The sequence below is a fragment of the Tachypleus tridentatus genome, chromosome 4 (assembly GCF_004210375.1).
Source record: "Tachypleus tridentatus isolate NWPU-2018 chromosome 4, ASM421037v1, whole genome shotgun sequence".
In the NCBI taxonomy this organism is placed as follows: Eukaryota; Metazoa; Arthropoda; class Merostomata; order Xiphosura; family Limulidae; genus Tachypleus; species Tachypleus tridentatus.
In genome coordinates this window covers 74,758,886-74,773,999 of record NC_134828.1, presented here as the reverse complement: position 1 = coordinate 74,773,999, position 15,114 = coordinate 74,758,886, and the positions used below count along the sequence as shown (strand labels likewise).

Below are 15,114 nucleotides of genomic sequence, written 5' to 3'. Positions count from 1 at the left end.
AAAATGTGGTAGAAATTATTTCACCATTTACTGCTTGATGCTATAGTGATAGAAGTGAAAGGGATGACAACATCATTGGTTTTTTCTTTATTTTGATTCTTTTCTTGAATTCTTTCACTCATGTTTGTACAGCATAAGTGGTAAATGTCATTTATAGTAACATATGCTACTTTAGTGAACAGTACTTGCACCTTGCTTTGACTGTGTTATCATGTTGATATAAGCAAAATGTCAAAAAAGGGGTTGGGGATCTAGTTTTTGAAAATGATATAGCTTTGTTCTGTTTTGTAGGAACCAGTTTTAATATAAAATGTATGCTTCAAGTGTTTAAAATTGTTACTAAATTTTTCTGTTTCAGTGACAATAATGACTTCTGACTTTCCAATACAACAATTTTTCTTTGTCTTGAATAATATTTTAACATGCTCCCAATGAATTTCTATTCTGAAAACTCTTAGCTATTAGCAACAGTATAAAACAGTTTGAGAATTAATTTAATGTTTTAACAAATAAGCCGCAGTTCAGAATATATCTAATTCATCAAAGTAGAAGACAAGTTGAAAAATTGGTGTTAAAACAAATACCTGATTCTTGTTATTTGAATATTCAAAGTATCTGTTTGGTTCATACTTGAATATTATTTAGATGCTGTCATTGACATTTTGTTCATGTAAGATACACCTACTGAGAGTAAAGAAACAAAGGTATTATTATTGACATGATTTAATTGGAACATGCTTATTAATAACACTGATTCTCAGAATTTGTCCTTGGTGATTTTCAATTTCAAAACATATTCAAAAGACAAATCTGTCACCATGCTTGTTGGATTTTTACTGGACCACCATTATTTCATTTATGTGCATAAGTTATCATTATTCACTCAGTGCAAAACAAAGATCAGAAGCAACATTTGAATTGTCCATCTGAAAATGGAAATTTCTGATCTGAAAAATTCCTGTCTAACAGCAGCTTTGCAGCACAGTTCCAAGACTTAATATTTTAACCAACATTGAAATACATCAATCATTCTGTTTCAAGTCCACATGAAAACTGTTAGATTGTGTAGAGTAATAGAACTAGACATTAAAATTTTGCACAAATCTACCATTGTATTAGATGTATTATTACAGTGTAACAAAGTGGTGTACAAATTGTTTTAAATTGGCAGTAAAGTTTCAAGAATGACCTTGTACTAATGTTATATTTAAGTATAATCATAGAATTCTACCTTTAGAGGTTTAAAAATTTTATGACTGTCACTGATTTGTATTCAATAAGGTTGATTTAGAAATAATAATATAGATGTTACTGCATGAATACATGTTTGTGATTGTGGTTATACTGAAAACTTGATAGGATGTGATTCATTATTCTTAGATTAATGAGTTGCATTTAGAAAACAGTCAAATCTATTATCTTTTCTTTCTTTTTCATTGTTATGTTATTATTTCTGCTCATTTTTATTTTAGGATTTACAGAGCTTCTGTTTTAAAGTTTAACATATGTTTAACTATATTACTGCAGGTCTTCCTGTTGTTGGGTTCAAAGGACATCTTATCACATTTGTAGACTTACGTTCAAAATTTTATTGGACTATGTTATGAATGTACGTTTGTATATTTGTTATTAAACGGTAGATTATAATTCATTTTGAGATATATATTTGTTAATTTATTAAGCTAAAATAAAATTCCTAAATATCAATTCTTGTGTGTCAGGTGGTGTGGTGTGTTAAAGTTTGTGATGTCCAAATACAAAGCCTATAATTTCTTATAAATTTGCAGTTCAAATCACCAATATTTACAAGCTAGAATATAAAACAAGAACCTCATTTCTTTTCTATTTCCTGAAATATCACTATATTTAGCTAATCAAACACTGTGGCCCACCAATCTCTTCAATTTTAGAAATATTTACATGTACCTATTTTGCTTTATATTGTGGGTTTTCTTAGTTTATTTAAGGTTTCTGTTTCTAAAGATTAGTGTTTTTGTTTCAGTCTTCAAGGGAAGGAGAAAGAGAAAATAGTGTTCAAAGAACTTGTTTTTCAAATTCAAATACATTTTAGTTAGTAAGCCTGATAAATTATAGTGAAATTCTGTGGTATTGGTAGAATGATGTATAATTTTGGGTTATTTCACAATGCATGTATAAAAATTTGAAATTTGGTGAGGCTTAGTATGCAAGGTATGGCAAGTGAGTACAATTCTATACAAACATAAGTTTTGGTTTGGTTTGAATGTCACACAAAACTACTAATTTTATAGTGTAAAACTAGAGGGAAGGTAACTAGTCATCACCACCCATCACCAACTCTTGGGCTACTCTTTTATGAATGAATAGTGGGATTGACCATCATATTATAACACACCCATGGGTGAAAGGGCAAGTATGTTTGGTGTGACAGGGATTGAACCCCAACACTCAGATTACGAGTTGAGTGCCTTAATCACATGGCCATGCCAGCCTACAAACATGAATAGCAGAGATATTGGTTTCTATATTTCTTTATTCAGTATTCTGTGTTGTAAGAAAAGGAACTGAAATTTAAGAATTTATATGTAAATAGTGATAATATATACAAAATGTATTATGACCAAAATGTGTCATTAAAACAGAACCAAGACAGATTACTTTGTAAATGGGAGTTTTTTACTATTAGATATGGTAAGATGAGATGCACATATGATTGCAACTTCTGTAAATGTTAGTTGGACACTGTTGAAAGGTTAGCAAAATAAAAATGATAAATATAAATATATGTATACTTTTACAAGTTTTAAACTATTTAAAATAAACATTCGTAGTTTCACATTTCAATTTGTTGTAATTCTAGAATGAAAAAAGTGTACCTTCAATTGTATTTCCTAATTTTTTGTGGAAGTTATGAATTTTGTGAAATTGACCATACCTGTACATGGCAAAGATAACAGATAAAATATAAAGTTTTTATAAAAGAACATTTGCTTTTATTTGGATTTTATTAGGAGGTTGTAAAGATTTCACAAATGAAATTTGACAATTTTCTAATGCATAAGGACATTTTTAATTTTAGAATCAAAATTACATTGCATGTAAGATAGTTAAAATTTGAAAAAAAATGCACAAGCAAATCTTTAAAACATCTTGAAACATCTTTAAAAATCTGGTATTTTGTGTACAAAAGTTTTATTATTTTTAATGATAATCTGTCAAATTTTATGAGGTTATGCAAATTATACTAAAAATAATTGTATGAAAACTATAATAAATACAAAATTGTTACGATTGTCAGTCCCTAGGAATGAGACTGTGGTGAAAGGGTTAAAGTAAAGACACAAATGACACTCAAAAAATGCTAGAAATTAAATATTTTATTGGGTTTTCCATCTTAACATACATATAATAATTCAGTGAATAAAGTGAGCATTCTTTCAATACATGAGTGTGTAAATTTTTATAAATATTCTGAATAATGTAGCTTCAGTATCTTTGCACTGCACCAGAATATTCCAGTCTATTGAGTGCTAGTTAATTATTAGATCAGTGTCACTTTATAAGCTCTAAATGTAGAATACATGACCAGCCCTTGCTCATTCAATTGTTAAATGATGAAATACAGATAGATAAGTGAAATAAAACAACTGGATATAAATGCATGTTATAATGTTCTTGACTATTTAACAATACAATGTGAATAAATTGAATCTTTAAAACAATTTTCAGCATATTTTTATGTTTTATTCTTAGTTTCTTACATTTTAAATAAAATATTCTGATTTTTTTATTTGATTTGATTTGTTTGATTTCATATAACTGAGACAACTTTCAAAATGATTTACTGTATGAGTTACTTAGCTTGTTTTAAGGATGATTCTGATTAGTTTTATTTAAAGTGATTCAACAGGTTTAAAGTTATCTGTTGTATACAAGTAATACCACCTGATTTAATTCTGTTTTTGCCATTGTTGACAAGTTATAGTAACAGTTGTGTTTCTGATGTACTTTAGTAGGAATTTTTTTGGTAGTTATTTAAGCATAGGTAAAAGAGCAGGACAACTTGATTTATTACATGTTTATTAAATATGTGATATTTTAGCGTGATAGACATGTACACATGTACACATGCATGAATGTAAACACTGGAATATCATTTTTTTAACCAATAATTATCTACCAGTTTCATGACTTCAAAGATCACTCTATAACAAAAGCGTACAAATGCCACTTTTCAACTAAGCGTAAATCATGTACATTGTATAATTTTTTTACATTCTCAGTGAAACTATTTCCTGAAGAGTAACTTTTGAAGTCAGGGTCATTCTAGTAGAAGAAAGTAATAAAAAAACAGATCTTATACTTGAGTGTTTTCTTATTTGCATCCACATTTGAGTCTTAGTAATATTTCAGTTTCATATATATTTTCTATTACCTTATTTAGCAAACCACTCTCCTGGGATAGTGATTATCAATAACTTCCATTCAAAACAAACTTTCTACATAGATTAGAATTAAACATTAACCCAGTAATGTATAAAACTAATTCATTTGACCATTCATTTTAAGAGTTTAGTGTTATGAGACAACTTATTGTTAGAATGTATTAATTCTTCACCAGTACATGTTTTATTAATAATTCAACTGTACCAACTTGTTACTGTCAAATGTACACCCTGTAGAAATAGCTATCCTGCTTAGCTTTACTTTATCTGTATTGTACAAAAGTACCATCTTCAGGGGTTTGGGATTAAAGGGTGATTGAAATTAAAATTATTTTTTGTGCATTTTTTTTTTTGTTGACAAAATACATTTGAGTTTTTTATTTATTTCTTTTATTTTTGTTTATTATTTAGAAAGAAAAAATCGTATCTTCAAAATAAAAAAACATGCAGAATAACACAACAGAAATCCAAGGTTTGTATGAACATTTTTAATATAAATGTAAAGTAGGTACAGTTTGTACAGGTTTTTTTAAAACCTTGAATTTTGAGAATATGTCCTGAATGTAGAAAATATTTTTTGGTTGGATATATACATTTTTATAAGATATTTTATAAATGAAATAGAAAAATGAAACTTCAGCTGGTTTCTTGGTAACAAATAGAAAGTGTTTCAAATCTGCATAGATTTCAGATGTATCCATTTTCATGATTATTATATACTTGAGTCTTTTGATGTATTGACATAGTAGCTGTTACAGTTTAGCTGAGCACAAGCACTGTTGAAATGATAGGTACAAGGTCATCTACTACTGTAGCAACTAAATTACCGTAATTTCCAAGATGGATAAGAGCTCCTTGAAGTTACATACAGAAACAAAAGAGCACAAAGTGACCAAAAAAGTACCTATTACTGAAATTATGCTAACTTCACTTGAACTATAAACATAGGTTTTGAAAAACTTGAAGGGATTGTAATGCTTTGTTGTTGCTGCCATACATTGAAATGTAACTAATGATGGCAAAACATGTGGTCAGTTTGTTTGGAAAACTTATGTCCTTCAGACGGAAATTTTGTCAACATTTGAAAGCAATTTCAGCACATAGCTTATGTATATCAAATTAAACTGTAGGTAAATTGTTCCCTGACAGCAGTATTTCTTCAAGAGTAAAACAGCTTATCTGTGTGGGTTTTGTGTTGCAGAATACTTCAAAGAGCTGCTGACAGATCACATTAATCCTCTCCACACTGGTCAAGGCCATGTCATCTCATTTGTTGACTTGCATTTAAAATATTATGGAACCACTATTTTATGCATTTATGTCAGTAAATTTCATATCAAACTGTTGATTATAATTCAAATTTCCGATACAGTACTTGCCTTCTATCACAAAATTATCTATTCGTGTTCATTGCTCCTTTATATATGCATACTTTTCCTATACACATTATACGCTTTCTCTCTATAGGAACTGAAAGATTCAATGTATGTCTCATGCATATCATCATGTCACTTCACCGTCAGGGCGTGACATGCTCACATGACATGTGACTCTTTATACTATTCTACTAAATTCTCTCTTCTTGTTTGGCAGCACTTGTATTCAGATGTTGTCTTGTTTGTTTCTCGATTCATGTTAGGATTAAGTTTCCTCACTGAGTGATTTTCTTTAACTTATTTAGTTTCTTTATTTTAAAATTTTTATTAGTTAGTTCCAGTTACATTATTCTTTTACACTTTTAAATTTTGATGAATTCTTCTTTTCTATAAATTTTGAAGTTCATGTTACCACTTTGGTGTCACACCAGTGTCTAATGTTATTTCTCAGGTTTCTGGTACCAGCAACTCAATGGTATATTCATCTTTTATTTACCAGGAGATTTGATATTACTTGGACCAGTCTTTGTCTACAGATCTCATTCCAGTTCCACCCTAACAGACTGAGCCTGTTCAGAGTGACGAGTACTTACAATGTCTGTTTCTGTCTCCTAATTTTGCCATCCTTTCCATCCCCCTTGTGAAGAATTAGTTGGACCTAACAGAGTCTTTTTGGATCTTGTTTGGTGTATGATGTTTTATCCATTTTCTCCTATTTCTTATGAGCCTTGTCCTTCCTTACTCCATGACCAGTATTCCCATCCCTTTTTGGTTTTTTCTTTCCTCCCCTAATATTTGGATTCATGCTGATCAGTATATGTCACAATTATTAAGTGATGGTGTTAGCATGTCTCGTATCCCTCGTGTTTCTCCTTTCATGCTGTTATGCTGATTGTCCCTTGTTGGTTGTTAGGTTATACATTGTCTATTTGGCGGATGGCTCCCAAATAACCTGTCAGGCTGTCCCATGCCCAGTATTTTGCCTGTGTCTTACCCTCACATGTATTTAATGGTATCTTTATTTTCTACATCTTCTCTCTAAGGATTTCCACAGAAATTCTGAGTGTTTTCACATACACTTTATCACCTTATGTATCTTCTTCTTTATCTGGAATATTCCTTCCTTCCATTTCTCATCTTTACACTTGACAAGAACCAGGTAAGTTTCTGTGTCCTATAAAGGTTCTTCTATGTTATATTGCCCATATGGCTTCTTTCTGTAGTACCCATTTCCAACTCTCTTATCTCCTGGCAGTCTTCCTCCCTTTGTGATCTTTCACCTTCAGCACTTACTAGTTGGGCATGACCTTTGATCTGATTAGTTTATTTCTCCTTGCATTCTTCTAAGTGTCTTTTTATCAGATTAGACACCTCACCTTTTTTCTTGTTTCTTGCCTTTGTTGTCTACTAGAGGAAATTCTACACTCAGACATGTCAACCACGGCCAGTACTTTTATTTCCATCATATTGCAATTTCTTTTTCATCTAGTTCTCGTTTTCCACATTTGGCCATTCTTTAGACTTCATTGTGACTCTAACTGGTTTGTTTCTATTTATACTTTTCTTTTACGGGGTTTTCATCTCATTCATCATTATATGGATCCTGCACTGTAGTGAATAGTGACTGACCAGGTATTCTTTAACATAGTACAACCATGTTGACTTGTGCTTTCTGTTTCATGGCTTTACAATGCTTATCATTGAGATGGAGTGTTCCTCAAAGTTGCTTGTAGGTGAATAACCCTGTGATATTTTGCTTCATAATCATGCATATTCCACACCATAACATCCATGGACTTCACTGATAAAGCAGAAGGAGATTGCTGTCCATCACAGCTGTGCCTGTAGTGAATAGACTTGGTTTGAATAGTCTGCTTTTCAAAATAGTGTTTTGTGGTCATCCATTGTCTTAGGGTTTTGAATTTAGAAAAGAATCAGTCAACATAAGTCCTCCTAGATGTTTTGAGTTTTATATCTTCTTCCATTAATTTCCTCCATGTGTGTTGTGGGTCACAAACATAGTACATGGGATTGTTACAGGTCTGTCTTTCTGGATGTTCCTCATCATGTCTTAATACAGGGATGTTATTGCCTTTTAGTTAGTTCAGGTAAGTTCTTGGTTGGGAGTTGATTGCATGCAATATACATCCTTTCAGTATTTGATGCCAGGTTCCTGATTCAATAACTCCATGCTAATACTTGTGGTATTACTTGGAGACAGTGTGATTGTCAATTCCTCAGTCTCTTTGGCTTAAGGTGAAGACGGTGTGATTCTCAATTCCTCAGTCTCTTTGGCTTAAGGTGAAGACGGTGTGATTCTCAATTCCTCAGTCTCTTTGGTTTAAGGTGAAGACAGTGTGAAAATCATTCCTCCCCTGTGTGAATGTTCATTCCTGGTAGCACGAGTTTTGGACAAAATTGACTTGCAAAGTAAGATCCATTGCACTTTAGCCACTTTACACATGTGGACATATTATCCATTGTTTTACCCACTTTTATGTTTGGGATAGAGTTATGTTAATTTTATATGATTCATAAAACAATCGTGACACAGTTCTCTCACCTAGATGTGTTCCTCTTCTTTACTACCCTTTATTATTTCCACATTTCACAGTGAGGCAAAAAGTATACTTGGATAAGAAGTGATGCAATTCCTCTCATCGAATCTTCAGATCTGACTCTCATTTCCAGAGGTATCCTATGGATTATTTTGTGGTGTACATTTTTTTTATTTTCTTGCACTGGTCTCTCCTCTAATCAGTATGGAATTCAAGCTATTTTTGTGAGCAGAAATAAGTGCCATGTTGGAAGCTATAATTTTCCTTCACTGAAAATATATTTCCAATAGATGTTTATCCTCCTCTCCTGCTTCCCATCCTTGGTCCCCACTTTCTTCCAGTGCTTATGTCTACTGTCAAACTTTGAAGTGATAGTTCAGCAAAGGAATATAGAGGGAGACACATGAACCACACGTGCTTGTCTTGCTCCTTCTAGTGAAGTGATGCATGGGGATTTGAATGAGAGACACATAGGGATCATTGAATTCCAGTAGGGGAGAGCAGAAAGCTTGTTTCATGCGTATAGAGGGCAGCATTGAGGAAGAATATCTATCTTTGTGAAAGGTGGTAAGTACCTGTCAGAAATACATTTTCAGTATAGGAAAATTACAATTTTAAAATTATGATATTTAATTTTTTTAATTAAAAGTATTAAAAAATACCTAAATGTTGATTTTTGTGTGTCACGTGGCATGTTGAATTCAGCACTTGTTCACATTAGAAGTTTGTGATGTCAAAATACAAAGTCTATAGTTTAGTACAAATTAGGAACTTAAATAACCAATACTGACAAGTTAGAAAGTAAAATAAGAACCTTTTTTCTTTGATGAAATGTTGCTTATGTACTGAATCAAGCACAGTGACCCTGCTCACCTCTTTCCATTTTTGAAAACATTTTTTTATATCCACTTACTTCTGTCTATGGCATGTGAATAACCAACCAAAAGTTCAGAATGTGTATTTAGTGGCTTCCTCAACCATTTTCAAGTATTGCAACATCATTTTAAGCTTTCAATACAAAATTCCAAGCTGCTAAGTTAGGCCTTCAATCTGCTTGAAGTTTTTTTATTCTTTTTAGACCCGAATACAACTTAGTTAGTAAACATGAAAAATTATAGTGGCAATCTGTGATATTGATGTAGTTTGGTTATTTCAAATGTATATATAAAACCTAAAAGTAATTTCATTTCACATTTTCCATGTGTGAAACTTTATAAGGCTTGGCAATCTACATCAAGCAGCAAATTAGTACAAAGGTCATAACTAGAAGAGATAATTGTTTTTTCTTTGTTTACTGTTCTATGTTTTAAGAAAAATGCTTAATAGCTTATTTTTAATTAATAATAATGTATATGCATATATAATGTATAATAATTGATATATGACTGTATTATAGATAGACTGTAAGATAGATAACCTTGTAAAGACTGAAGGTCAATTTTATGTTATTGGATAAGGTAACATGAATGTACGTGCATTGTCATTGTAATCTTCTGTACTGTTAGCTAGACATAACTGAAAGGTCAATATAACAAAAATAATAAATATGTGTAAATGTATAGTTATTTAATCTAAAGATTTTCGTTTTTGTGTTCCAATTTTTTATGGTGACTGCAAGATTGGTTAAATTGTCCAAACCTGTACAGAGATTCATTAGTGAAAAAAATTTATAAAATATAAATTGTTTTCTTCAGAAATGTTTAATTACTTTGATGCATTTGAAAATTTTCTAATGCATAAAACTATTTGCAATCCTAAAATGAAAATTACTTTGCATGTTGGATAGACAACATGCAGAAAAAAAAAAGCATAAGAAAAACATTACTTAACAAACCTCGAGACATAACTGAAAACTTTGATATTTTGGATATGAAAGCTTTGTAAGGTTTGTTGATAATCTGCCAGATTTTGTGAACATACACTTTCTAATTTAAAAGTTATGACATAAAAACTATAACAATTACAAAATGGCTACTAAGTCAGTACCAGGACCAAGCCCACGCTGAAAGAGTTAAAGGATATTTTATGATTTTGTTTCTCAAAATTTTGAAAAAAAAAATCAAAGAAAGCATATAGACTTACTTACATTTTAATAATTGTTTATATTGCTTTATATGGTATTTTTAAGTTTTTTTATTAATTTGCTTAAATTATATCAGTTTTGAATTCTGGAAACTTGAGTGTGGATTTTGCAAAAGTTAAAATTTCTCGTAAAATATGTGAACTGTGCTAATAAAGTGCAGATGGAACTCTAATATTATTTTAATTATTGTTTCTATAAACCACTCCTTTATTAAGGTTAAAATAACTTGTATGGAAAAAATCAAAATTTTGCTAAATGAGTTTTTTTTTTAAGCTATTACTATAAAATATATGATTAGATATCAATTTTTAAATATGTTTATTCCATATTTGTAAGATTATTGTTATCTGGACCTGCTATTTGTGTTTTTCAGTTTTATATGCTTTCTGGAATGTGTCTCTGAATGGTTAAACCATAAAATAATTTGCTGTATTTTAAGTAAAATGGTATATATGCAAAGCAGAATCATAACGAACAATGAAATTTATTTGTGTGTGTGTTATTTGTAGATTTATTTATGTTGGATTTTGTTTTGAATCATTAACTTATGAATTGTACTTTTGTTTTTTGTCTTTCTAGAAGTACATGCACTAGACCTTTCCTTAGTAGGCAAGAAAAATCTAAATGAAAATGATTCACTTGCCCTGACCAGTAAGGATCTACTCTCTTCTAAAACTTGTCAACAGAGACCTAAGTCTACTTCTAATAAACTGACTAAAGTAGAGGCATCAGGTGATGATTCCAACTCTGTCTCATTGGATGAATCTGGGGGCTCTGGCTTAGTGACTGATAATAAAACCTGCCCTGTAAAGAATGAGAAAATAGAATCAGTTTCAAATATGAGTAAAGAAAGTTTCTCTGGTATCCAGAATACGTTAGACCAGGATTTGAAAAAGAAAACCATACAGGATAAAAAAAGTGAAATTCAACAAATATTTTTATATAATGAGAATGAGTGTTTCAGTATTGATAGAAATGAGACAGGACAGTTTGTTTCAGAAAGTTTAAGTGGTAATAATACCCTCGACAAGCAGATGTTAGACCAGCATGTTTCAGAGTCTTCAAATCAAGAAACTTCTCTAACTAAGAATGAATTTAATCAGTCTGTCCCAAAAATATAGAAAAGGGTGATTTTGTTCCCCAAAATGAGTTAGAACAGCCTATTCAAGAACACAAAAATGATTCATATCCCAAAAGTGACTCAAGTGAGCCTGTACCAAAAAAAGTGACCAAGGTATAGTAAGTTTTCTGCCAAAATTAAACACCATGCTGATGTAAAGAATAAGAAAAATAATGCTTCATTTACTACATCTGGACATTCAGTTCCACAAAGTAAGAAATTATTTGTTACTCCTACTAAGACAAATCATTCTGTCACTAACAAAAGCAAAGAAAATCTGACAGTCAACAAGGCAAGTGATGAAACAGCAAAAGAAACAATAGGGAAGAAAAGGAATATCAATTCCACATGCAGCCAGAACATACAGTAGATGGTAAACAAGGAAAGAAGCAGTACAAGTGTGACATATGTGCAGGAATTTACCGACATGCTTTCAGTCTGAAAAGGCACTTCTTGAGGAACCACATCAATTATAAGTACTTGTCAGATTCAGATATTGCAAACTGTAATATAAATGTTAATTCTTTGAAAGAAGATCAAAAGACATCTGCTGAAAAATTGGTGAATCAGAAAATTGAAATGTTGGGAAGTGAAGAAAACAAGGAGAGTGTGGTTTCAACTTCAGAAGATATGGTTGGATTGTATCGTTGTCACTTATGCCGACAGTTATTCGATACTAGAGGTGACCTTAAAAGTCATGTCACTAACCACCCAGCAGTTCCTAGTCAGAAAAGTTTCGTTCCTGATTGTGATATGACATTCACACACAAGCAGAACTTGTGCGTCATTCATCTGTTCATGCTGAAGTTAAAGCTTTTGAATGTAGTTTCTGTTTCAAAAGTTTCGCATAGCTGAAAAGTTGCAGAAACATGAGACCTTACACAAAGGAGGAAAGACAGTAATTTGTAATTATTGTAATGGTTTGTTTGCTTTGGAAAAATCATTAAAAAAACACATCATGAAGTTCCACAAAGAACATATATTTTCATGTGATAAGTGCCCAAGAAATTTCACAACCAAAATCTCACTTGAGAAACATCAAAATGTAAAACATAATGCAAACACTTCATTAGAGCAGCCTCTAAACATTGGTAGTGAAGAAATATCAGAAGGTGGAGAGAACAGAAATGTTAAAATTGATTCTGAACATAATATTGAAAACCTATTAGTGAATACTTCTATGACAGGGATTCAAGTGTCTTGCACCGTTTGTAAAAAAACAGTTCAGTTCATATGTAAATATGTGTCGCCATCGACGTCTTGCTCATCAGTATATCCCAAGAGGAAAACAGTGCAAGAATAAGTATGGAAAACCTATTGTGCAGAATTCTAGTGCCTTGCAAGATAGTAATTGTGGGCTTTCTGAAGCAGAGTTTTTCTTGACAATAGCTGAGAAAATTTCAGAGAACCTAATCCATTTTGTAGATGGAAAATCTTCACAAATTCATGATGGTGCTAAGAAGTCTCCCAGCAAATATAAAATGGCTTTGAAAAACAAAGTGTTATGGACAAACTACAATTTTCCTTCGGGTTTTGACTTTAGTAGAAATGAAGAAGTTTCAGAAGAGATTGACAAATCACAACCAAGGAGAACAGAACCAGAAATACTTTCTGAAGAATGCAACATTTTAAAAGCTATTGGATTGAAACAGGAGTGTGATGAATTGGGAGAAGGAAATGAAGTATCTAGAATGGATAACTTCTCAGAAGAATCTGGGCCAATATCAGATGAGGAAGTTGTGTTAAACAAAAGTGAAACACAAGAGATAACTGAATCTTCAGTGAAAAGTAATGTTGTAGAAGGAAATATCATATACATATGTAAAACCTGTGGGGAGAGATTTGCTTCCTTGAAAATAATAGAAGATCATAAGCTAAACAACCATCCAAATGTTTTCTGCACACATATTGAAGTTGAAGGAGAGAAGGAAATTCCTCCTGAAATTTGCTATCACCTATGTAGCCCTGTAGGAAAACTGAGAAGCTGTGTAGTCCCACCCTTAACATCCACAGATAACTCCAAACTTCACTGTACTAAGTGTCAAGAGACATTTGACTCTGTTCCAGATCTTCATCTCCACATCTTAGAGTGTGGTGGAGACAAGAGTTTTATTAAGTATAGTCAAAAAATTAATAAACTATATAAAAACAAAATTAGGAAGAGGAGAAAGTATGGAAAAGGCATCCAGACATATCTTGATGAATATATTTGTACATCAAGTTATCAAAAAAAGCACAAAAAGATTGAAAAGTCCAAGAAACCTATGTGGGAACTAAGATATGCTAAAAAATCATCTCAACAACTGAAAACAATAAGCAGTGACCAGAATGATATATTTACATGTGATGGTTGTGATATAAAGTTTAATTACTTTGCAGCATTCCAGAGACATAAGCGAGGATGTCCATTAAAAATTGCACTAGAAGTAAACAGCACAGATTCAAATTTATCTTTAAGTAATACCAAAACATTAAGCCAAAGGCACAGTTGTGTTCGCTGTGGCAGAAGGTTCACCTATTTAGCTAGACTTAAAAAGCATATCAAAAACAAATGTTATGGGAAGAAGAAACAGGAATCTGTTGGTCCTGCTGTTACTGAGGTTAGAACAAAGACTTCAGAAAGTGATATTGTGAACAAAACTGAAACAAGTACAGCAGACGCTTTTGTTAGAGGAATGTGACCAGATAGCTTCAGAGGATAAGAACACTGCAGATAAAGAATGCAAAACTAATCAGGAAGTTAATGAACTACAACATAAAGCGAATGCAGTTAAATACATACAATTAAAGACCCGGTGTTGAATCGGTAGTTTCTGAAAATAATTCTCACCAAGAAAAATGCCTGGAGTCTGTTCACCCTGAGACAGATATTTTAAAGACATCAATTGCTCTAGCTACTGATTCCTTACCTGTTTTGTCAACTTGTGAAAATATTAGAAAATCTTTAACTAAGATGTGTAAAAAGTTCCTGTTGAGCAGCCAAAGATATCTCCAAGAAGAATTAAAGAAAAAAAAGATAGAACAGGAGCAGTCTGATTCTTCTTCTTTTCAAAATAGTGAAACAAGGGACTTGGAAAGCTTTGATACCTCAAATAAGGACCCTAATCCCAAAAATATACTTGGAAATGTTGATAAATCCCATGAGAAAGAACTTGTTTCAGAGGGTTCAACTATAAATTGTGACACACTCATTTCAGAGAATTTAAATTCCACAGATCATCAAACATTCAAAAAAATCAGTTGGGACTCTGTTCTTTCTGTTAATGAGAAACCATATTCTGAGAAGTTGGATAATAACAATACAGCATTAGAGGTGAACTTAAAGACAGAACCTCCATCTTTACCTAGTCTAAATCCTTCACCTCCAGTGACATTGCACTCAACTCCAAAACTTTACCTGCCCATCAAACCAGCATCTGCAACCTCAATAAATCAAACACAAATGTTCTGTTTTGTCGAATGCACATTTTCCTACTTGGCAAACTACAGGAAACACATCAGAGATGTCTGTCCAGCTGCAAAAGAAATGGAAGAAAAGAAAGATTTGAATCTG

At 31.8% G+C, this 15,114-nt stretch overlaps 2 protein-coding genes across 6 annotated transcripts in view; both read left to right on the top strand.

Annotated features, from left to right (window-relative positions):
* The window catches only part of LOC143249453 (uncharacterized), a 224,768-nt gene that overhangs the window by 61,143 nt on the left and 148,511 nt on the right, over positions 1 to 15,114 (top strand). The window lies entirely within an intron of this gene.
* Positions 4,834 to 14,784, top strand: LOC143249455 (uncharacterized). Of its 2 annotated transcripts, none has more exons than XM_076499329.1 (2): positions 4,834 to 4,896; positions 11,021 to 14,784. In XM_076499329.1, the coding sequence occupies exon 2, from the start codon at positions 12,803 to 12,805 to the stop codon at positions 14,240 to 14,242; it is 1,440 nt and encodes a 479-aa protein (XP_076355444.1). In that variant the 5' UTR covers positions 4,834 to 4,896; positions 11,021 to 12,802; the 3' UTR covers positions 14,243 to 14,784. The 2 variants fall into 2 exon arrangements, with proteins under 2 accessions (XP_076355444.1, XP_076355445.1); XM_076499330.1 differs by lacking the exon at positions 4,834 to 4,896 and adding an exon at positions 8,834 to 8,925.

Coding starts and splice junctions, on each gene's coding strand:
- LOC143249455 (XM_076499329.1), top strand. CDS start 12,803: ATGTGTCGCCATCGACGTCTTGCTCATCAGTATATCCCAAGAGGAAAA.